This window comes from Ascaphus truei, chromosome 8 (assembly GCF_040206685.1).
Source record: "Ascaphus truei isolate aAscTru1 chromosome 8, aAscTru1.hap1, whole genome shotgun sequence".
NCBI classification, from domain to species: Eukaryota; Metazoa; Chordata; class Amphibia; order Anura; family Ascaphidae; genus Ascaphus; species Ascaphus truei.
In genome coordinates, this window is record NC_134490.1 from 54,163,237 (window position 1) to 54,187,499 (window position 24,263).

A 24,263-nucleotide genomic window follows, 5' to 3' on the forward strand; every position below is an offset into this window, starting at 1 on the left:
GGGAGAGGCACTGAGGAAGCCTGGCTAGGAGAGGTGCTTAGGACATGCTGCGGCGGAGGTGCCTGGCTGGGACAGGTGCTGAGGACATGCTGTGGCAGAGGTGCCCGGCTGGGAGAGGCACTGAGGACATGCTGCGGCGGAGGTTCCCGGCTGGGAGAGGCACTGAGGACATGCTGTGGCACAGGTGCCCGGCTGGGAGAGGCACTGAGGACATGCTGTGGCAGAGGTGCCCGGCTGGGAGAGGCACTGAGGACATGCTGTGGCAGAGGTGCCCGGCTGGGAGAGGCACTGAGGACATGCTGTGGCAGAGGTGCCCGGCTGGGAGAGGCACTGAGGACATGCTGTGGCAGAGGTGCCCGGCTGGGAGGGGCACTGAGGACATGCTGTGGCAGAGGTGCCCGGCTGGGAGAGGCACTGAGGACATGCTGTGGCACTGGTGCCCGGCTGGGAGAGGCACTGAGGACATGCTGCGGCGGAGGTTCCTGGCTGGGAGAGGCACTGAGGACATGCTGTGGCAGAGGTGCCCGGCTGGGAGAGGCACTGAGGACATGCTGTGGCAGAGGTGCCCGGCTGGGAGAGGCGCTGAGGACATGCTGTGGCAGAGGTGCCCGGCTGGGAGAGGCACTGAGGACATGCTGTGGCAGAGGTGCCCGGCTGGGAGAGGCACTGAGGACATGCTGTTGCAGAGGTGCCCGGCTGGGAGAGGCACTGAGGACATGCTGCGGCAGAGGTGCCCGGCTGGGAGAGGCGTTGAGGACATGCTGTGGCAGAGGTGCCCGGCTGGGAGAGGCGCTGAGGACATGCTGTGGCAGAGGTTCCCGGCTGGGAGAGGCGCTGAGGACATGCTGAGGCAGAGGTGCCCGGCTGGGAGAGGCGCTGAGGACATGCTGTGGCAGAGGTTCCCGGCTGGGAGAGGCGCTGAGGACATGCTGAGGCAGAGGTGCCCGGCTGGGAGAGGCACTGAGGACATGCTGTGGCAGAGGTGCCCGGCTGGGAGAGGCGCTGAGGACATGCTGAGGCAGAGGTGCCCGGCTGGGAGAGGCGCTGAGGACATGCTGTGGCAGAGGTTCCTGGCTGGGAGAGGCACTGAGGACATGCTGTGGCAGAGGTGCCCGGCTGGGAGAGGCACTGAGGACATGCTGTGGCAGAGGTGCCCGGCTGGGAGAGGCACTGAGGACATGCTGCGGCAGAGGTGCCCGGCTGGGAGAGGCGCTGAGGACATGCTGTGGCAGAGGTGCCCGGCTGGGAGAGGCGCTGAGGACATGCTGTGGCAGAGGTTCCCGGCTGGGAGAGGCGCTGAGGACATGCTGAGGCAGAGGTGCCCGGCTGGGAGAGGCGCTGAGGACATGCTGTGGCAGAGGTTCCCGGCTGGGAGAGGCGCTGAGGACATGCTGAGGCAGAGGTGCCCGGCTCGGAGAGGCGCTGAGGACATGCTGTGGCAGAGGTGCCCGGCTGGGAGAGGCACTGAGGACATGCTGTGGCAGAGGTGCCCGGCTGGGAGAGGCGCTGAGGACATGCTGCGGCGGAGGTTCCCGGCTGGGAGAGGCGCTGAGGAAGCCCGGCTTGGAGAGGCGCTGAGGAAGCCCAGCTGAGAGAGGCACTGGTGGTGACAGCGAGGTGACCCGTGACAATTCACACTGTGGTCCGTAGTTATGGCAGCAATTTGGTCGCGGCCAAATGTCCCATTCCATTCACATTTTACCTAAAAGGCTCTTTGCTGATCCTGATGAAGTGAGGTGGGCTCAGGTCTGCTTGTTGTGTCCAAGATTTTCCATGCTATACTGCACTATGCCCTCTCATATCTGCATTACTGTACTTATAATATACAATTCAAGCCAGCTACTTCATATCAAGTGTGTTCATTCCACTGGCACTAACATCCTTATATTCTGCTGTTTGCCATGAAAACAGTCAAATATGTTTTTGTGATAATTATTCCTCTTATAGATTGTGATAAATGTGTTTATTCCAGTCGGTGGAGCACTTTTTTATCTTTTTCTACAGGTATAAAATAGTTTTCTTGACATCAAGCAATTTGTTATGTTTCAATTACCGGGATTCACTGAGCTCTGGTGCGGGATGCCCCACAGCAATCTCATGTTAAATGCTATTGACTTGACTTGGTGAATAACCCCAAATATGACTTTTCACTGGTTCCTGAGCCTGCAATTACAAATTACAAATAAGTAATTCTACAGTCCAACATCAAGCCCAAACTCCATTTAGGTATCAGCTGGGTAACTTTGCAGTATCCATTTGGACTGAGCTCCTATTGTAAAATCAATTTCCTTCATAGCTATTAGAGCATTTTGAGTTTCAGCTCGAACTTTTATGGGAAGTAACTCAGGCATTGTCCTTTAGCACAGCATGAAACGTTGCGCATTGTGCTGCATTGAGCTGACTCACAGATTCCCTTGTATGTACTACATCTCATCGCGTTCCCTGGCACATTTCATTTTAATTGTTTCATCTGATTCTTGTGTTTCCATGGAGCTGCATTTCAAAATATACTGTGTTGCAAAGCAACTTTAATGTGCAGACCATCCAAATATAACTCCTTTCCCTCCCACATGCACCCGCTGCCCCTCTCCATCCCACCTGCACCCACTGCCCCTCTCCCTCCCACCTGCACCTCTCCCTCCCACTTGCACCCACTGCCCCTCTTCCTCCCACCTGCACCCACTGCCCCTCTTCCTCCCACCTGCACCCACTGCCCCTTTCCCTCCCACCTGCACCCACTGCCCCTTTCCCTCCCACCTGCACCCACTGCCCCTTTCCCTCCCACCTGCACCCACTGCCCCTCTCCCTCCCACCTGCACCCACTGCCCCTCTCCCTCCCACCTGCACCCACTGCCCCTCTCCCTCCCACCTGCACCCACTGCTCCTCTCCCTCCCACCTGCACCCACTGCCCCTCTCCCTCCCACCTGCACCCACTGCCCCTCTCCTTCCCACCTGGTCCCACTGCCCCACTGCCCCTCTCCTTCCCAGTCCCACCTGCACCCACTGCCCCTCTGTTCAACTCTCCTGCACACACGGCCACTCTCCCTCCCACCTGCACCCACTGCCCCTCTGCCCCTCTGTTTAACTCTCCTGCACACAGTTTGCAGGAAGAGTGTATGTTCTAAAGCGCAGGAGATAGAATCATATAGATAGATAGATAGATAGATAGATAGATAGATAGATAGATAGATAGATAGATAGATAGATAGATAGATAGATAGATAGATAGATATCTTTCTAACCCATTAGAAAGAAAAAGTGAGATTTAAAGCAGTTTCTCTCATATTTATAAATCTTCCCATTACCATTAGGCCACAGAGAGAGACAAGTGTCTCTTACCTTCCCTAGAGCGGCTCTTCTCCTGCAGACTTTAATGTGCAGACCATCCAAATATAACTCCTTTCCCTCCCACCTGCACCCGCTGCCCCTCTCCATCCCACCTGCACCCACTGCCCCTCTCCCTCCCACCTGCACCTCTCCCTCCCACTTGCACCCACTGCCCCTCTTCCTCCCACCTGCACCCCTGCCCCTCTTCCTCCCACCTGCACCCACTGCCCCTTTCCATCCCACCTGCACCCACTGCCCCTTTCCCTCCCACCTGCACCCACTGCCCCTTTCCCTCCCACCTGCACCCACTGCCCCTTTCCCTCCCACCTGCACCCACTGCCCCTTTCCCTCCCACCTGCACCCACTGCCCCTTTCCCTCCCACCTGCACCCACTGCCCCTCTCCCTCCCACCTGCACCCACTGCCCCTCTCCGTCCCACCTGCACCCACTGCCCCTCTCCCTCCCACCTGCACCCACTGCCCCTCTCCCTCCCACCTGCACCCACTGCCCCTCTCCCTCCCACCTGCACCCGCTGCCCCTCTCCATCCCACCTGCACCCACTGCCCCTCTCCCTCCCACCTGCACCTCTCCCTCCCACTTGCACCCACTGCCCCTCTTCCTCCCACCTGCACCCCTGCCCCTCTTCCTCCCACCTGCACCCACTGCCCCTTTCCATCCCACCTGCACCCACTGCCCCTTTCCCTCCCACCTGCACCCACTGCCCCTTTCCCTCCCACCTGCACCCACTGCCCCTTTCCCTCCCACCTGCACCCACTGCCCCTTTCCCTCCCACCTGCACCCACTGCCCCTTTCCCTCCCACCTGCACCCACTGCCCCTCTCCCTCCCACCTGCACCCACTGCCCCTCTCCCTCCCACCTGCACCCACTGCCCCTCTCCCTCCCACCTGCACCCACTGCCCCTCTCCCTCCCACCTGCACCCACTGCTCCTCTCCCTCCCACGTGCACCCACTGCTCCTCTCCCTCCCACCTGCACCCACTGCCCCTCTCCCTCCCACCTGCACCCACTGCCCCTCTCACCTGCACCCACTGCCCCTCTCCCTCCCACCTGCACCCACTGCCCCTCTGTTTAACTCTCCTACACACACTGCCCCTCTCCTTCCCACCTGGTCCCACTGCCCCACTGCCCCTCTCCCTCCCAGTCCCACCTGCACCCACTGCCCCTCTGTTCAACTCTCCTGCACACACGGCCACTCTCCCTCCCACCTGCACCCACTGCCCCTCTGCCCCTCTGTTTAACTCTCCTGCACACAGTTTGCAGGAAGAGTGTATGTTCTAAAGCGCAGGAGATAGAATCATTTAGATAGATAGATAGATAGATAGATAGATAGATAGATAGATAGATAGATAGATAGATAGATAGATAGATAGATAGATAGATAGATAGATAGATATCTTTCTAACCCATTAGAAAGAAAAAGTGAGATTTAAAGCAGTTTCTCTCATATTTATAAATCTTCCCATTACCATTAGGCCAGAGAGAGAGACAAGTGTCTCTTACCTTCCCTAGAGCGGCTCTTCTCCTGCAGCGTCACGTTGTTAAGGTGCCACAGGAGCGCCCCAAGGGTTTTGGTGCCTAGGGTCCCCGGAGGGTCTTAATCTGGCACAGGTGTCACAGCGTATTGGATTGGGGAAGTTTAACTGCAAAATGACTTGATACACTTTTAGGCCTGGCAGGACTTGAACCTGCAACCTCATGCTCATGGCAGCAAGCCAGATCAGCACCTGGACAGTTCCACTGCCTCAAAGTGCCTTTGTGCTGCTGCTTCACTCTGCTGATCCAGATTAGCTCTCACTGACACACCTGATCCAGATCAGCTCTCACTGACACACCTGATCCAGATCAGCTCTCACTGACACACCTGATCCAGATCAACTCTCACTGACATAGCCCCCTGCTTCATATTTAAGGCCAGCCCTTTCCCCCTGTCCTTTACCTATGCTATACGTATTTATTAAGGTTTGCAAAACCCTCATGAAATGTATATGAGAATTTCACTAAACTACTCCGGGGCTTTGAACTTTAGCTGCAGGATGGATCAATGCACCAAGACTTCAGGTTCTAACATCCGCCAGTTGCTACAAAGGCAGCAAAACTAATTAAGATTAATGCAGAAATAAAATGAGTTTTCCGTAAAGAGCGCCAATGTCCACCCATGTCATTCTTTATGATTAGCCAATTATTCTAATGCACTATAACAATAGTACATTCAAAATGAGAACAAATTGTCGGCAACAATAAAACAGAGTTATGAGCGGTAAGCATTTCCCAGCAGGGTTTGAACTGCTTCTGTTGGATATTTGTTTCTGTGCCAGGACAGATGGGAAGATCATATAGCAGAGTTCTGTGAAAGAAGAGATGTCCTACCTTGTTTGCTCTCCTTTTACCTTAATGTGCAAATATTTTACCAAGGACATTACATTGATATACATTGTTAAACTCCCACACATTTTATTTGGTGCATAATAACCTTGCAGAGATCTTACATTGTGTTGCTGTCCAAACCGAAATAAACCTGTTTGTTGCCAGCGGAGATAGCAATGCGAATACTCCAAACGGGTTAAAGATTATCTGAACATTCTAGATCAGTGGTGGGCAACTCTTGTCCTCAAGGGCGACCAACAGACTACAAAGAGCTATGCTCGGCCAAAGTGCCAGTGGCACAGCTGAGCATATATGAGGAAAGGGATCCAATAGGCAGAGGGGAGGAGCGGAGGTGCAGCCTCAGTGGAGGCAGGGATAGGTGGAGCGGTGCAGGAGACAGGTGGGAGTGATTAGGTGATAGTGGATGTTGACACGTAGCTTGGGAGTGGTGCACAAGTGTCATGTGTGCACGCCACGCGGTGCCGTGATGTGAACGGGAGGCAGGGCCAGTCCCCTTGAGGTCATGAGTACCTCTCCGTGCACGCGCGTGTGTGGTGATGTCCGCGGAGGTTCCTGAGGTTGCAGGTAAGGAGGGAGCTCGCCGCGGGGGGACACGTTCCCCGATTCCTTACAGTATGAAAGGGAGCACGAGGCGTTCCAGAAACTGAAGCAACAGCTAGAGGAGCAGAGACTCTGCTCCATCCCCAACAGTCAGTACACCTAGGACTTGCCTGCTCCCCGCTGTTCCGGCCACTGATGTCCTACCCACTCCAGGAGTCTCCCCTTGACACAGGGGGTGATTCTACTTAAGGTACTGTGTCATCACGCCTGGTGATCCTGACTTCAGATTAGTCCTAGGGTCACAGATAAGCAACCCCTCTAGGACACTGATCTCGTCTGTTGAAGCCTGTACTTCTCCAGCTTCCTTTGTTAGGGGCCTGACTTTAAAGGACACTTCCCTGCTCTGGAAAACAATACAGGGGACTCCTACCCCAATGTAAGTATTTACAGGTGAGATCCTTCTCCTCCCGGGATCTGACCGTTGGAATTATGTTCTCTCCTGTATATCACCTCTCTCTCACCCCCTGTCTCTAGGCAGAAAAGGGGCAGAGCTAAATGTTTACCTGGTAATGGCAAACACTTTATCTAGAGGGGCAGGTGTTTAGCATCTAACTTCTTTAACTCATATAGTAACCCCTATAGGGGGGTACATAAATAAACAATAATAATAAAAAATAACATATAGACTCCCGAGTCATACTAGGACACCTAGACTTGATTATCATCAACACTAAATATTTACATATTTCATCTTTGCATTGGATTTGATTTACCATGCATGTTGTGAACTAAGCGGTAGGAGAAAATTTCTTTGCTTTTACCACCATCTCCAACCTTACAAAAGGTGAACATTAAATAGCCCAATAGAACCTCTTGGATAAAGACAGAAAGTTAACAGCACATAGCATCAGGGCCTATGTTTACTAAACAGTTTTAAGCCTAAGCACATCTTTTAATGAATGAACCACAATCTGTCCGGCATTTAATAGCTACAGTACTGTCCCATCCTGTATTATATCTTTCCTTGTGTTTGGTCTCGTTTTTATAACCTTAAATGTTTTCGCCGTTTTCCTTTGTGTTACTGAAGCGCTGTGAGTCCCATTGGGAGAAAAGCGCTATATATAAATAAAGTTATTATTATTATCTTAAGACTCATTCAGTTGAATGGATTTTAAGGTACATTAAGGCACCGCTCATTAAATCTGATCTTACGTCTGTACTGATAATCATCGCTGCATACCAACAGTATTCAAACCATGGAAGTTACATTTTTGAAGGCCATAAATTCAGCACCTAGTGGGAAGAGGAAGCAATACTGAGAGGAAGTGATGGAGTGTGAAATCGGAAAGATGATCCCCACAGCGCAATGAGCTCTGTTATATTTACAAACTGTATCCAGGCTGAGAAAAAATATCACTGGGTAGCTGCCAATTATCAGTTGATTGCTGTTGGGGTGTGTACACTTACACAGTATATAGGCAAAAGTCACACTGTTCATCCAACCATCCAACCAACCAACCAATCTAAGATACACACAAAGAGTCTGGTTTATATTGGAGTTAATTGCCCTGTGCTTAGCAGAATTCTCATTTGTGAAAGTGGTTGCAGTAGGATAGCTTAGTTGGTGTCTTATATTAAAGATGTAATAAAGTGATCCCACTAACCATGTAACAAAGGGGCCTTATGTACTTACATCTTCTTTCAAATGTTTGTGACATCAAAAATGTCAGTGCTAAAAAGTAAGACTAACCTTCATCAAATCTGCGTCGTGTGTATGCAGGTCATTAAGTTGCTGCATCGTATAGTCCTCATGCTGAATACCTGATTGATACAATTTAAATAAAAACAGAATTATGTGTATTTTTTTTATTTATAACTAGTATTAGTAAATATCAGTTATTAGTGTAATATTTTTTATAATAACCGTACTGTAAAAAAGAATACATTTTGTTAACCTACATAATGAAACCCCCATGCTGAGTCAAATTCATGGTTTCTTGATACATAGCAAATTAATTAGGCGCTAACATCACGAGCAGCCTTTTTATCAGCCTTATATGCGTTCTTCTTTAATGTCGTGCATATAGAACTGCCGCATTAAATATCTCAGTCCACTCCTCCTCCAGTGTTCTGTCCAGGTCCAACTCCCACTGGTCCATGAAAATTAATTTCTGTGTGTATTCTCTACCTGACTTGATCACTTATCCGTACATCCTAGAGGTTAGTCCCCGTGTGTCATTAGCCAATACACAGAGCGTTTCGAAATTTGTCAGCGATGGACGTGCCGTGTGTTTGGTATAGAATGCCTGGATTTGGAGGTATCTAAAGAATTCTGTGTTGGGAATGTCTTTTTCTGACTTAATCTGTCTTGGTGGTGACTCTTCCCTCCAAATCCCTCAATCTCCCCACCCCCTCTTGTGTCCAAATTTTTAAATTCCTACTGTCTAGCCCAGGAGCAAGGTCAAGGTTCCCATATAAAGGGGCCATCGTGGAATGCCTAGAAGTCAACAAGCATTTAAATTTGGTGGCCTCCCGGACCTCGAGCGAGTTGAGCAACAATGACAGCCAGGTTTTCAGCGCTTTAACAAAAAAGATGCCGCCATGCGCTCAAAGGCAGGTGGATAGAAACACTCTGTAGAATCCTTGAAGATCGAGAGGGGGGGGGGAGGGGGGGAGTGTAAACAAATAACAGCAGTGTCCAGGGAGAGGAGGTGTGGTGGGGGAAACAGTAAGGCAATGAATAACCTCACCTTACCGCGCTGGATATACCCTCTGATGTCCTCCTCCCTCACAGGAATGAAATGCAGCAGTCCTGGCAGAAATTTTCTATCCTTTAAGTGCTTTAACAGGAAAACAATCCAAGGATAGGAGACGGTGCACAGCTGAAAACTGGAACTTTGTGTCTAAACTATCTTTAAGTGCTTTAAGCCTAGATTTAGGGTACCAGATTAAATTGTTAAATTCCAATGGGGTGCACAGTTCGCTCTCCAGTGCCACCCTTGGCGGACAGTTTTGACGCACTTTTAATTGATTTTGTAGAGCACAGAAACATTTTTTTTATTGAAGCCCATTCACATCTGTACACCATACGCCGCCATTTTTGTACGCCATGCACCGCCATTTCTGTATGCCCACGCGTCGCCATTTCTGTGTGCCAAACAAATGGGAAAATTCTTCCTGGTGCAGATAGAGGAATGTGAGCTTAGTACATCGGTGCACACAAGCACACATTAAATAACGTTTGATGCTTGGTATATACTGTAAGCCCCTTTATTTTTGATGCAGTTTTCTTACCTACAAAATTATCTTGACTGCTAAACTGATATTTCAACGCAAATTAACACGTAACACATAATTGCCTAGGCTTAGATTTTGATACACAAGGGGGCGCTTTTTTTTAAATTAACATAAAAAGACGCGCACATTCCCGAACAGACGCTGATTGCTACCTGTTTTGTGCTGCGCTGACGGTATTTAACAGTGTAGACTGCGTCTGCTGCCTTTCTGTGGCACTTTTGGACAGTAGCGGTGGTTCTCAACTCCAGTCCTCAAGGGCCACTAACAGGCCAGGTTTTAAGGCTATCCTTGTATTAGCACAGGTGGCTCAATCATTTTGAGTAAACTACTGTACATGTGCTCAAGCATGGATATTCTTAAAACTTGGCCTGTTAGCGGTTTTGGGAACCATGATGTTGGGCAGGGGTGGCCAACTCCAGTCCTCAAGTGCCACCAACTGTCACTGACTGAGGCGCTGATTGAGCCACCTGTGCTGAAGCAGGGATATTCTTAAAACCTGACTTGTTGGTGGCCCTGGAGTCGGCCAGCTCTGCCTGCTCAGGAACATCTCGCCTTTAACGGCATCGTCCTTCATTCTCTAAACAATTAGTACATTTAATTAGTAACGCCAATATATCTACAACCAGTAGCACACGCCTCTATGCTAATCATTGCATTGCCTGATGAGTTGACATTGGGAAGTCGGTCCCCCCCCCCCCCCCGCCCATGGAGTCATTTATCAAAGACTTCCGGCTGCAAAACCTGAGCATACCTGGTGCAAAAACACAGCGTCATATTTATCAAACAACAAAATCTCATTTTTTTCTTGAATAAATGTGGTGCTGTTTCCCCCCCCACCCCCACCCCCCCAGTTTTGCAGATGGGTGACCCTGAGACATGAACCCCACAGATGTCAATATTTCTCCAAAGAAAAAAACGTTCGCCGATTTTCTGTCAGTCATGGGGCAATGGGAAACAATTAAGATATCATATAAGAGGGCTAAGTGGTTCATTTATAAGAGTCTCCTGTATGCAAAACTGGGCCACAAAGCTTACCCAGTTTATTTTTAAAAATCACAGTAGGTTCTAATCACATTTTTGTAATATAAATCTGATGTAGTATTGTTGCCTCTGTTTTGCCATCAGATACTTTGATAAGTAGCCCCGAAAAAAAGATCCAAATGACGGTGGTTATGTATCAAAGTAGGGCAACAATTAGCACCAGGGTTTATCAGAGAAAAAACTCCCTATTGCTTCCAAGTGCAATTTTTTAGTCGATAAATCTGGGGCTATTTTTTTTTTTTTTGCACCACTTTTTGGCCAACTTTTACATCTGGTTGAGTTTTATATATAACCCCTTAAAATGTATAGGACAGGGAGAAGGAGTGAATTAGTGAGTATTCCCAGTGTCAGATCCTTGTGACCTTGGGCAAGTCACTTTATTGCCCTGTGCCTCAGGCAGCAAACTCATAGAGTGTAAGCTCCTCTGCGCACAGACTGTGTCTGTAACAATTTTATGTTCTGTGTACCGCGCACTATACTGCAATTGTGACGCTCTTTGAGTCCCATTGGGAGAAAGGCACTATATGAAATTAAGTTCTTATTATTAAATACATGGGAAGAGAGAAGACAGGTTTCCCGTTCATCATGAATGTATAAATATATAACAATAAGGACTACGTACATTGATTTGTTTAATGGGCGCTATAGACATAAACAAAATTGGTAATCCCTTTTAGGATCAACGTGGACTAAGCACAGTGGCATTTCACCATTATTGTACTGTGTTAAAGTGAAAAAAAGGCGCTAGCTGCACTGGTGATCACTACCAATGAACAGTGACTATATACAAATCTAATGATACAAAAAAAGAAATACAGTGCACACGTGATAATTAACATGACTAAATGAGTTCAAAACCCCCCTGCTCAAACCCGGCTGGTAGGGACTGGTTCCACTGGTCCCTCAATTCGTGCAGGTTTGTGTGTATTCCAGGGGGAGCATGGAAGGGAAATAAAACAAAATATCTTCTAAGTGTAGACCGTTTGGTACTCAATGGGTTAATACAATGATGTGTCTTGGCTCGTATGAATAGCCTACTCACAAGATGTAGATAAAATACGGGCAGTGTGACACAGTGGTCTCAGCGGAAAGGAACTCTTGATTCTTGATAAGGTGTGGACCCCCAATCTCAGCAGGACAGCATAATATATGTGGGAGAAAGAGTATCCATAGTGCAGACCAATAATGTAAAAAACGTAACTTTTATAGGGTTTAAAAATGAACACTTACAATAAAAACAATCAAATCAAGCATGAATCACAATAATGTGATGGAAGAGAGTAGACTGTGGATTTTGGGCTCACCCACCACCTCCGGTGTGCATGTGCTGCGTGGGACACTGCGACGTTGGACGCTCCCCCCTCTCAGCTCCCTCTGGGGGGCTCGGGTATCGTCTGCTCCAGTCCTTATGGTAGACGTCAATTCGGTGTATATCTGGAGCTCCCTCTGAAGCGTGCCGTCCCGTCCTCTCCGGTGGACTCCGATACGTCACTTCCGGTTTGGTCGCGATACGACACTTCCGGTGGAGGGTCTACAATCCAAGTCCCTGCTTCTCTCTTCCAATAGGCGGGTACCACTCTACGCGTTTCGCCAATCGGTACGTGGCTTCGTCCTGACGCGTAGAGTGGTACCCGCCTATTGGAAGAGAGAAGCAGGGACGTACATTGTAGACCCTCCACCGGAAGTGTCGTATCGCGACCAAACCGGAAGTGACTTATCGGAGTCCACCGGAGGGGATGGGACGGCGCGCTTCAGAGGGAGCTCCAGATATACACCGAATTGACGTCTACCATAAGGACTGGAGCAGACGATACCCGAACACCCCAGAGGGAGCTGAGAGGGGGGAGCGTCCAATGTAGCAGTGTCCCACGCAGCACATGCACACCGGAGGTGGTGGGTGAGCCCAAAATCCACAGTCTACTCTCTTCCATCACATTATTGTGATTCATGCTTGATTTGATTGTTTTTATTGTAAGTGTTCATTTTTAAACCCTATAAAAGTTACGTTTTTTACATTATTGGTCTGCACTATGGATACTCTTTCTCCCACACATATTATGCTGTCCTGCTGAGATTGGGGGTCCACACCTTATCAAGAATCAAGAGTTCCTTTCCGCTGAGACCACTGTGTCACACTGCCCGTATTTTATCTACATCTTGTGAGTAGGCTATTCATACGAGCCAAGACACATCATTGTATTAACCCATTGAGTACCAAACGGTCTACACTTAGAAGATATTTTGTTTTATTTCCCTTCCATGCTCCCCCTGGAATACACACGAACATTTCACCATTATTGCCAGCACACAGCACTTCCACTGCAGCAAGGGATTCTGGGAAATGACATGCAAATGAGCACACAGTGCCACCTTTTATCTCAAGCTCACATTACATGAACAACCCTTAGCAGCCAATACAGGAATATTTACAGTTGCTATATGCTATATTGTGGAGGTTTTTTGTCACTTTTTTTTACCCACCATAACCTTAATAAATGTGTTGATTATATATACATATATATATATACATGGAGATTCTGAATGGGGGATTGATTGTTAAACATGTTCATTCCATCTTGGTGATAAGACTATTTGATTTATGGACACCTCTTCATGCCCGAGGGCCAATAGGGAAAGGGGACAATGGTAAAAAAATGGATAAAGCAGAGATAAGGGCAGTAAAACCATCCTATACCATATCATACCATATACTGTACCATATGCCCATAACATATATTATCTTTAACTGTGCATGCAATGTCTTGTATATAATGTATCCCCTGTTCACTTAATGTAACTATATATTTGTCATCATAACTCAGCCCAGGACATATATGTGAAAACCAGCAGTAACTTTAAATCTCTTACTTCCTGGTAGAACATTTTATAAATAAATAAATCCCTTAATTAAAGTGGCATTGTTGACTTAATTTCCCAGTTTAATAACACTTATTCTCAATTCCCTACTTTAACCTATTAAATATAATTACTGTGATCAGTTCATTTGTCCTACAGTATGTGGGAACTGCATTTTATAATGTGAGGGGTTTTTTTTTTTTTTTTTACCAATGCACAGTGTTTCATACAGATAAATAAAACGAAAAGGTATATTATGTGTGCATTGATGTGTAGAAGTTTTATGAAATACATTACAGCTGCAGGACTGGCTCAAATAAATGGTCAAAGAATCTATGTTGACAAATATACATTTCTGCCAAGATAAAGCATTGGCCGGGTTAAAAAATCTAATAATAAGTTGAAGTGGAAGGTGCTTGAAAATATTTATTCTGAAGGAACATACTGCACGAACAAGAAGCAGACAAAAGGATTTCCATTCATTACAGTTTCATAAACATATATCAATTATCCTACTAATTATGCCACTCAGTCACTATAAAGCAGTGCATTGAAGCTTTGTATACCCGAAATCTATGGATGTACATTTGACCTTCATGTCTCTTAATGAGTGGGGGGGAAACTACACGTGCTGCCTCTTTCTGTCAAAATCACCCATTCATTGTTAATGTTAACCCCTCACGTCACAGAACACTACATTTCTTCCATGTTAAATATACAGTAGCATCACTATATCGGTAGACTCATCAATGCTGGGTGAATATCCGCAAAACAATATTGACCTTCCTCCCTGTAATCTGTTTATATGCAGTGTATTTAGTGAGTTAGCAGTTGAACTATAAATATAGAGATGTATTCCAGCAAGGGTGTGTATAAAGCCGCTTTTAAGTGTTTCTTGTGTTCAGTAATGTTCTTGCTCTGCTTGATTTAACAAGCTGGGCGTCCTTTTTAAACTACAAGACCACACTGGTTAGCACACAGTGCACTGGGGGTCCTATCCTCTTCCTCCTCCACAGAAACATCTTTTTGAGCTCTCCCCTGAAGCTGTCATGGAGCCAGGCATAGAGAAATGCATTGGTACAAGCAGACATCATAGCAAACCAGTGGCACAGCAGCTGGACTAAATTGAAATATTGTTTGTCAATGAGATTGATATCCATGTCTTTCATTATATTGAAAATATGCAAAGGCAGCCAACACACCCCAAAAGCCCCCACTACCAGTACCAACAAGCGGAATGTCTTCTTTCTCCTGGCCCTGTCCCACTCCGCTTGGATATTGGTGATGTTCCCAGGGACAACTCTGTTCTTCAGCTTGACCGAGATCCTCAGGTAGGACAGTGAAATAACAACCAAGGGAAGGGCATAGGTAAGAATCAATGTGCTATAGGCATAGGCAAGGCGTTTCTTCTCCATACCCACCCAAAACTCTTCGCAAATGGAGAAGTTCAGCTTGGGAAACTCAACATGGTAGGTGTGGGCCAATGCTGGTGCGGCCGTCAGGCAACTCAGCAACCAAATCCCAGCTAGGATATAGGCACAGGTGGGGATAGTCAGCCTCCTCCTGAGTGGATACACCATAGCATGGTACCTGTCTACTGCTATTACAGTTAAGGTGAAAACCGAGACAAACACAGTCACTGGTTGCATCAAAAAGACAAAGTAACACATGAAGCGCCCAAAAACCCATCCCCTGGGTTCAAACGCATATGCCAGGGTGAGTGGCACACAGGTGGCACACATCAGCATGTCAGAAAAGGCCAGGTTGCCCACCAGGAAGTTGGTGACATTGTGCATCTTCTTGGTTTTGCAGATGACATAGATGAGAAGGTAATTCCCAATGATACCAATGAAAACCACCAAGGAGTAGCAGGGGATGATGAGAGGTTTGAAGGACTGGAGCAGCTGCAGTCCTGTGAATTGGTTACTAGAGTGGCTGTCCATTCCTGAGAACAGGCTATGGATGGTGAGATTCTCTTGGGTCATCTTTCTCTGCAGATAGTGAGGGGTTTGTAGGATTGCTTCTTGTAGCCTCCTTCAAATTACCTGCATCGTGGAAAGCATCTCATTACTCATGGGCAGAAAGCACATGCATTGACACCCAAAGGCTGCTTGCAAATACTTGTAGCTATAAGCAAGAACTACTTATTGCAAATCTAGCAATATGTATCAGGAAGAGACCCCCGCTATGGTTGGTCCACACAGCACTTAGGGACCAAGCGAAAGGAAGACTAGGTCTGTACTCACTGCTTTGAGAAGCTAGAGGCATCTGATCCTCCTGCTGTAGAATCCGAGTCCTGTCTCTGCATCTCTCGTCCTTCTCTGAGAAAGCCACAGTGAATGGGAAGAAAGTGTGGAGGATTGAGAGGTGGTGTGGGAGAGTGAGTGAAAGTGAGTGAGGGAAGGGAGTGAGAGACGAAAGAGTGACGGAGAGAGTGAGAGAGTTTGTCATCGAGAGACTAAAGGGAAAGAGAGACATAGAGAGAATATACTTTATTAAAGATCTGGGTTGTGCACCCTGGAGAAAGAAAGCTCTACAGTGCCCGAGATGCGATTATTTGCTGCATGGGAAATGTGTGTAGCTGAGAGAGGGGGAGAGTAACATTACATGGGGAGAAAACTAATGCCTGGGTGAGAGAGATCAAGAAAGTGTCACATAAGAAAGGTAGCAAAGCGTGGGCTTAAAGGATTAATTACATTAAAGAAGAGTGTGATAGAGAGGATGAGAGGGTCAGAGAGAGGGTGAGAGAGAGAAGACATCATTCCACTGCAAGTATTCATCCCCCTAACAAGTGTTCTGATGTTAATAATAGGCTGTTTGGGCAATCTGCTCACTGGACATCCTTCTGTGTGCAGTTCATTCTCCGCCTCTGTTCTTCATTGTGCGACACAGGGAATGTCTGAGTCCGGAATCCATAGATAGTAGGGCACGAGAATGTTCTCTGAGAGATAACAAAGAAGCTTCTGCCTATGTTCAGAAGTTATGTACCAGTCCATCAGACAATTTACATTCAGATCCGCTAGAGGCCGCCAGCGAGTCAAATGCATGACTACATGGAAATGTTTTGCTTGGGGTTCTGTGCAGTGTCACATTGATGGACATCTGCTGTATGTCCTGTTTTGCCCTAATTTGATTGGGGACATAGAAATGGTTCCTGTGTTAGAGCGGACTCGTTATTTAATTTGGAAGTGGAAAAATAATCTCTAATTGTCATTGCCTAATTAAAGTCAAAACATGTATAATTGTGCTAAAACAGATTAGTTTAATTAGGCAGAGTAAAATGATTGTGCTGATAATGGGACTGGCCCTGCTGCTCATTGCTAATGCCGGGGGCTGTGTATTTCTGTCACACTCTAAGAACACCTTTTTTGTTTCCATTTGATGAGTTTAAGAACAACATTGCATTTGTTAAATCACCAACAATGCTTAACAATGCAATCCCGAAAACAATATAACATGCAGGGAAGTTATACAGTGCACAGATGGGTTATTATCATATTTTCAACACACCAACAATATCTACCAAGTTAAGAAATTCCACACGTGCACTGTAAATGCACAGCCCTTAATGCAGGAGTGCTCAACTCCAGTCTTCAAACCCCCACCACCCCCCATCCCCCCACTATCCTTGCATTGGCCACAGATGTATCTCACATCCTGACAGATCTTTCCTTGGTAAAGGAACCAAATACTGTATGCCTCCAGTCTCTTCTCATCAGTAAAACCTCCTCTTTGCTTTATCAGACCTCATTGGGAGACTTTGCTGTACCACATACTTTCTGTGCATGAGTGTCCCTGCAAGGGGCCATTATGTCTGGTCACTTATTTATGTATTCATTTCTTTATTGTCATTTTCTGTTGTAGGGAATCAAATATTAAATATGTTTTCTTTTTTTTTGTTGCTTTGCTTATGTGGTTGCCTCATTCAGATCCACTTGTTCCTGCTTTATTAAAAGTATTTATCAGATTTTCCTATATTTATTGTTCTTGTTGGTTTATTTCTTTGTGGTATTCTTACTTGGAAATTGCATTTTATTTTTGTATTAAAAAAAATGCACAGCAGACAAAGAGGTAACAGGGAGATAGGTTAGTGAGGGTAAAAGGGTAAAAATAATAATACATTTTGAAGGAAAAAAACAAAGATGACTTCCCTTCCTGCACCCCCCACCCCCGCCGCTCCTAAACGTTATTTATTTGGTTTTTATTATTTAATCATATTGTCAATGTCTGGATTATGATTTACTCCGTCCCCACAGTTCACACAAAAAGCAAAATGTTAGTTCCATACTGTATTTGTTTTTGATTATGCACAGTGTCCCCTATAGTCCCCGTCTTGTTTTTCTGTACCCCATTTAAAAAAACGCAAATTAACAAAAAGTGCAATAAAAAAATGCACAAAGATGTTCAGGAGATTAGAAAAAAAAAGTCTACACGAGGGGTGTCCAATTCCGGTCCTCAAGGGCTAGCAACAGGTCAGGTTTTTGGATATCCTGCTTTGGCACAGGTGGCTCAATCAGTGGCTCAGTCGAACAGTCACCTGTGCTGAAGCAGGGGTATCCTGAAAACTTGGTGGCCTTTGAGGACCGGAGTTGGCCACTCCTGGATTACACAGTGTGCTGAACTACAGGTCTGTTATGGTATCCAAAAGCAGATAGGTCTCTTAATAATAATATTGTTTATTTGTATTAAACGCTCTGTGTTTGCAGTGCTGTACATAAAAATATCCAGTCACAATGAATCCCTGCCCCGCAGAGCTTACCATCTAATGCTGATGCCTGAGGCGCAGGGAGATTGAGTGATTTGCCCCAAGGGCACAAGGGGAGCTGACACTGAGATTCACACCATCTTCACCCACTTCATAGGCAGTGTTAATAACACGGAGCTACTCGTTTTAACCATTTCACTGCCCAAGGAGACCATCAACTCATTGCAGTTCCAGCAACAGAAGGGTTAAGCAAAGAACCATTTCTTTCTGCTTGCTCCAAGCCAAAGTGATATTGGTCCTGATTTCCCTCCTCTTTGGGGAGAGTGCAGGGGAGGTAACCTTCAGGGTTCCTCCAGACGGAACAAGATGTCCAGCCTGATATGTTTCTGTTTTGCCCCTTATCAGTTATCAACAGTGCCTAAGGGCCCTCATGGTTTGGGGGGGGGGGGCATAGGTTGCGGTGGGCCGGTGCTGTGGCTCCACATGCAGCAGCCCGGCTGCAGTCACTGTCTGCCATGCTCGCCCTGCTCCTGTTGGCGCAGGGATCCAACTTGCGCCCGATCAGAGGAGGGAGCTGCCGAGTCCCCGTACCTCACACAAGGTAAAAGTATGTGGGTAGGCTTTGTCCCCACTGGCGCGGAGCGCGCTCATGCTTGGAGAGCTCTCCAAGCATGAGCGCCGGGTGTCCTTAAAATTTTCGCAAGCGCTCGTGGGCGGGGGGGGGGGGGCTGTAGAGGGAGGAGGACGCTGCAGGGAAAGCTGAGCGTGCTAGAAAGTTTAATTTACCTGAACGCCGGTGAGCATGTGCTCGCTCATACGCGCGCGCGTGCATCGCATGAGCAGGGACTTGCATGTGTATATATATATAGATACTAGCTGATATACCCGGCGTTGCCCGGAGGCAGGGAGGGGACGGGGGGCGTGAAAGGCAGGGAGGGGGTGGGGGCGTGAAAGGCAGGGAGGGGGCATGAAAGGCAGGGGGGGTGAAAGCCAGGGGGGTGGCGTCAAAGGCAGTGGGGGACGGGGTGTCAGAGGCGGGGGGGGCGTCAAAGGCTGGGGGGCGTCAAAGGTGGGGGGCGTCAAAGGCAGAGGGGGGGAGTCAAAGGCAGGGGGGGCATCAAAGGCAAGGGGGGCGTCAAAGGCAGGGGGAGGGTCAAAGGCAGGGGGGCGTCAAAGGCAGGGGGGGCGTCTAAGGCAGGGGGAGTGTCAAAGGCAGGGGGGCGTCAAAGGCAGGGGGGGGCATCAAAGGCAGGGGGGGCGTCAAAGGCAGGGGGGCGTCAAAGGCAGGGGGAGGGTCAAAGGCAGGGGGGGCGTCAAAGGCAGGGGGGGTGTCAAAGGCAGGGGGGGTGTCAAAGGCAGGGGGGGCGTCAAAGGCTGGGGGGCGTCAAAGGTGGGGGGCGTCAAAGGCAGAGGGGGGGAGTCAAAGGCAGGGGGGGCATCAAAGGCAAGGGGGGCGTCAAAGGCAGGGGGAGGGTCAAAGGCAGGGGGGCGTCAAAGGCAGGGGGGGCGTCTAAGGCAGGGGGAGTGTCAAAGGCAGGGGGGGTGTCAAAGGCAGGGGGGGGCATCAAAGGCAGGGGGGGCGTCAAAGGCAGGGGGCGTCAAAGGCAGGGGGGTGTCAAAGGCAGGGGGGGTGTCAAAGGCAGGGGGGGCGTCAAAGGCTGGGGGGCGTCAAAGGTGGGGGGCGTCAAAGGCAGAGGGGGGGAGTCAAAGGCAGGGGGGGCATCAAAGGCAAGGGGGGCGTCAAAGGCAGGGGGAGGGTCAAAGGCAGGGGGGCGTCAAAGGCAGGGGGGGCGTCTAAGGCAGGGGGAGTGTCAAAGGCAGGGGGGGCGTCAAAGGCAGGGGGGGGCATCAAAGGCAGGGGGGGCGTCAAAGGCAGGGGGGGGTCAAAGGCAGGGGGGGCGTCAAAGGCAGGGGGGGTGTCAAAGGCAGGGGGGGTGTCAAAGGCAGGGGGGGCGTCAAAGGCAGGGGGGGCGTCAAAGGCAGGGGGGCATCAAAGGCAGGGGGGGGCGTCAAAGGCAAAGGGGGGATCAAAGGCGGGGGGGGCGTCAAAAGCATGGATTCCTCCCCCTGCATTTCCTCACCTGGCAGCATGCCGCGCTCCTCGGCCTGCCAGTGGTTCTCTCCCCCCTCGTGGCCTCTGGCGACTCCCGGTGGCACAAAGGAGCTATTGCGTAGCCGCCCTCCTCCTGCTCCTCGGGGATGTTGACCGGGGTAGCGGCGTGTGGGGGGTGAGCCGTAGAGAGCGTGCTCTGGGCGGTGGGGGGAAGTGGTTGAGCGCTGGGGAGCGGGGGTCCTTCCGGAGGCTGCCTGCCCACCGGGGAGGGAGGGAAGTGAGCGCCGGGGAGGGAGGGAAGTGAGCGCCGGGGAGGGAGGGAGGGAAGTGAGCACCGGGAAGGGAGGTGAGTCCTTCCGGGCGCCGCCATCTTAGGCACTTGGTGCCGCGAGGCAGCTGCAGGAGGAAGGGTGTCCTTCCGGGCGCCGCCATCTTAGCCACTCGGCGAGGCTGCCTGCCCACTGCCTGTTCCCCCGCCGGGGAGGGAGGGAAGTGAGCACCGGGGAGGGAGGGAAGTGAGCACTGGGGAGGGAGGTGTGTAAGAGTGTGAGTGAGAGAGAGAAAGTGAGTATGTGTGTGTGTGGCCGAGGGGAAAGAGAGTGGCAGTTGGGTGACGTCAGAGCCACCAATCTGATTGGCCAGAGGCTGAGGACCAATCAGATTCACCGCAGCTAGTACCAACCTTTCGATTTTATATATTAAGATATGCAAGTCACCTAGCCACGCGCCGCCCTCTCAGCGCTAGCAGGGACGCAGCCTAAGAGACAGAGGGGTTGTCTCTTACCTTCTCCGGAGCGGCCCTCCTCCTGCAGCATCGCATTGTCCTGGCGACCATATGTCACATAATGCCACAAAGCTGCAGAAGGATGACCGCCTCAAGAAAAGACCCCCAAAGTCTTTGTGCCTCGGAGCCCCAGACGGATGTAATCTGCCACTGGTTACCAATATTTTTTTATTTCAATAGAAGAACTTGCAATGATGTCATATCTGGGCAGAGTATAGACATTAGTGATTATTCTCTTGGAAATGTTAATGGGTCCACTTTTAAATGATTATAGGAAACCTGTATACAGTATATTCTCTACATGGCTGAGAGACCACAATAGTTAATTTGTTACATTACCTAATTGCAGCTATCTTTTCCTCACTATGTATGGGACTAGGTACACAGACAGCTGCTCTGTGATTGTGTATGATTGTGCTGAGTTACACTTACTGTTGTTCAATCAATCACCTCTTCCAGCATGATACACCCCGTGTGCGTCTTCTTAATAAAACACAGATGAGCCACTAATGGCACAACATGAAAAAAAAGGATTGCAACCTCAGCATCATTTTGTATTTGTGAACAAAACGGCTACACCGAGGAGATGCGCTATACGGAGCGTCTCTGTAACAATTACTTTATTACATTATAGATTTAAAGCTTAAATATGTATTTCTCAGGTACATACTTCACAGAATTGAATCACTGATTGTATATGCCACATGCAGTTCCTGGTCTTATTTATACACCAGTCATACATGCAGCTGATCATTAGAGATGGGAGTAATGGCCGCCAGATCCCGCTGGGGATTTTCAGTTTCCCTTTAGCCGCGGAATTCCGGGGATCAGTTTAAAAAAAATGTTTCTATCATTGAAAATCCGCCAGGGGGAGAATACCCTGTGTCCCCCTCTGTCTGCCTGTCTGTCTCTCTTTTTCCCTCTCTCTCTGTGTCTCTGTCTGCCTGTCATTCTTTCTTTTTCCCTCTCTGTCTCTCTCTCTCTCTTTCTCTGTCAATCTGTCTGTCTGTCTGTCTGTCTCTCTCTCTGTATTTCTGTCTGTCTCTCTTTTTCCCTCTCTCTCTGTGTCTCTGTCTCTCTCTCTCTCTCTCTCTGTCTGCCTGTCGTTCTCTCTTTTTCTCTCTCTGTCTCTCTCTTTCTCTGTCAATCTGTCTGTCAGTCTGTCTCTCTCTCTGTATTTCTGTCTGTCTTTCTGTCTGTGTTTCTCTCTCTGTCCTTCTCTGTCAATCTGTCTCTATGTCTCTCTCTCTGTCTCCGTCTGTCAGTGTGTGTCTCTCTCCCTGTCTCTCTCTCTCAGGGGCCTATTCTAATAGCCTCGATAACCAACTTATCAAGGCTTTCGAGCTGTTCTCGGAAGGCAGCTATTCAGAAAGCTTTGATAAGTTGGTTAAATCGTGCGGCGAAAGCATTTTATCGTGATTTCTGGCTCCTGGCCAAACACATTGCGCGGAAGCCGGCGAGACGCCCCAAATCGCAATTTTGATAAAATTGTGCAATTCTAGTGGGAATTGCAATTTTATGCTAGAGTCTTGTTGCCAGCAAAAGCTGGCGAGAGGGAATGCGAGAGAGGGACTTAGGGGGGAAAAAGCATTTTTCCTGCATCGGATTGATGCCGGGGGTCTCGGGAGCTGATACACATTAATACTAGCACTAACTCTGTTGTCAATCAACTTGGATGTTCTTTCTATAAAATACACACGTATTGAGCTACCTGTCCTGATGGAGGGACTGATTGAGCAACCTGTGCTGAAGAGGGGATATCCTGAAAACCCGGCCTGTTGGGGTGTCTTGAGGACTGTACTAAAGGTTTCCCATCTTTTTTTTTTGTATGCTCTGTGCCAGCAGGTTTTCAACTGCATGTGGAAAGGTGTAGATCATCAGGAAGCGCAAACATGTGAAAACAGAAACATCTTCTGATGGTGCAATATTGTAATAACAATAGCGTGAAAAATATAGTATCAGGTCTATATGCAGTAGAAAAAACAGTATTATGCTATGATTTGATTTCTTTGTATATTTACATGTTCACCCTTACCACGTGGAGCATCCAATCGGACGGGCGATTTCCGTGGCTCTGGTTGTATATTTTATAATATATATTTTATAATATCTATTAGAATTGCTTTGATCATTACAGTGTTGAGCGCCACTGATATAACTTCTTTTCCAGGTCTATATGCAGAATACTCACAAACGTGAGATGGATATGGACACGTAAAGGTATCTTTAGGTGGTGTACTGCAGGCAGTGCGGTCAAGATATCAGATCGTCAACAAACAGGTATACACTCCAATGGAGAGGTGTAGGTCATCGGGAAGCACAAACCATGTAAAAACAGAAAAAATAAATGTGAGAGATAATACTCAAAAATCGGTGTGCAAAATACTCACAAACATGGAGTGAGTAGTGTTCACGTAAAGGTATCTTTGAATGGCAGCCCGTCAGAGATGGTGTTCTCAGTGGAATAATATACTCTGGTGACCTTAGTAAATAACAAAAGAACCGGACATAGTGCAGACTGTGTGGAAAATTTATAAAAGGTAAGTGTGGTACAATACACTCACATGGTTAAAAATGTATACAAGCGTTTAGATCTCGCGAAACGGATCTCAGCAGTGGAATGAATGATCTCTCTGCCTCCCCTGTATCTCAGCGTGCGTGTCACTGATGCGTCTCACCCAAACCGGAAATGACGTCATCCGCTCTCAGGGGTTCCGCTCGTCACTTCCGGTATCGGTGAGACGCATCCATGACACACACGCCAGAACAGAGGGATAGCAGAGACACCACTCATCCGGCTGCTGAGATCCACTGCGTGAGATCTAAATGCTTTTTTAAACTTTATATCATGTGAGTTCATTGGATTTTACTTACCTTTATAAAATATCCTGTACAGTCTGCACTATGTCCGGCTCTATTCTTCACTAAGGTCTATTGGAGTGTATACCTGTTTGGTGATGATCTGATATCTTGACCGCATTGCCTGCAGTACACCACCTAAAGATACCTTTACGTGTCCATATCCATCTCACGTTTGTGAGTATTCTGCATATAGACCTGATACTATATTTTTCACGCTATTGTTATTACAATATTGCACCATCAGAATATGTTTCTATTTTCACATGTTTGCGCTTCCTGATGATCTACACCTTTCTACTTGTCACGAGGATTGAGAGAGCAATCCTACACTGGGTTACAGCGGCATTCGTCATATGTGTTTGTATGAGTATCACTATTTCTTTTATTTAGTT

The 24,263-nt window shown here is 48.2% G+C and overlaps 1 protein-coding gene across 2 annotated transcripts; it reads right to left on the reverse strand.

The window, feature by feature from the left end:
* Positions 1 to 12,842: 12,842 nt before the first annotated feature.
* Positions 12,843 to 16,484, reverse strand: LOC142501732 (prolactin-releasing peptide receptor-like). Of its 2 annotated transcripts, XM_075612027.1 has the most exons (3): positions 16,302 to 16,484; positions 15,714 to 15,925; positions 12,843 to 15,512 (listed from the first exon to the last, which is right to left on the reverse strand). In XM_075612027.1, exon 3 carries the CDS (start codon positions 15,450 to 15,452, stop codon positions 14,421 to 14,423), a length of 1,032 nt encoding a protein of 343 aa, XP_075468142.1. In that variant the 5' UTR covers positions 15,453 to 15,512; positions 15,714 to 15,925; positions 16,302 to 16,484; the 3' UTR covers positions 12,843 to 14,420. The 2 variants fall into 2 exon arrangements, with proteins under 2 accessions (XP_075468142.1, XP_075468141.1); XM_075612026.1 differs by having other exon boundaries at positions 15,714 to 16,484.
* Positions 16,485 to 24,263: the final 7,779 nt, after the last annotated feature.

Coding starts and splice junctions, on each gene's coding strand:
- LOC142501732 (XM_075612027.1), bottom strand. CDS start 15,452: ATGACCCAAGAGAATCTCACCATCCATAGCCTGTTCTCAGGAATGGAC.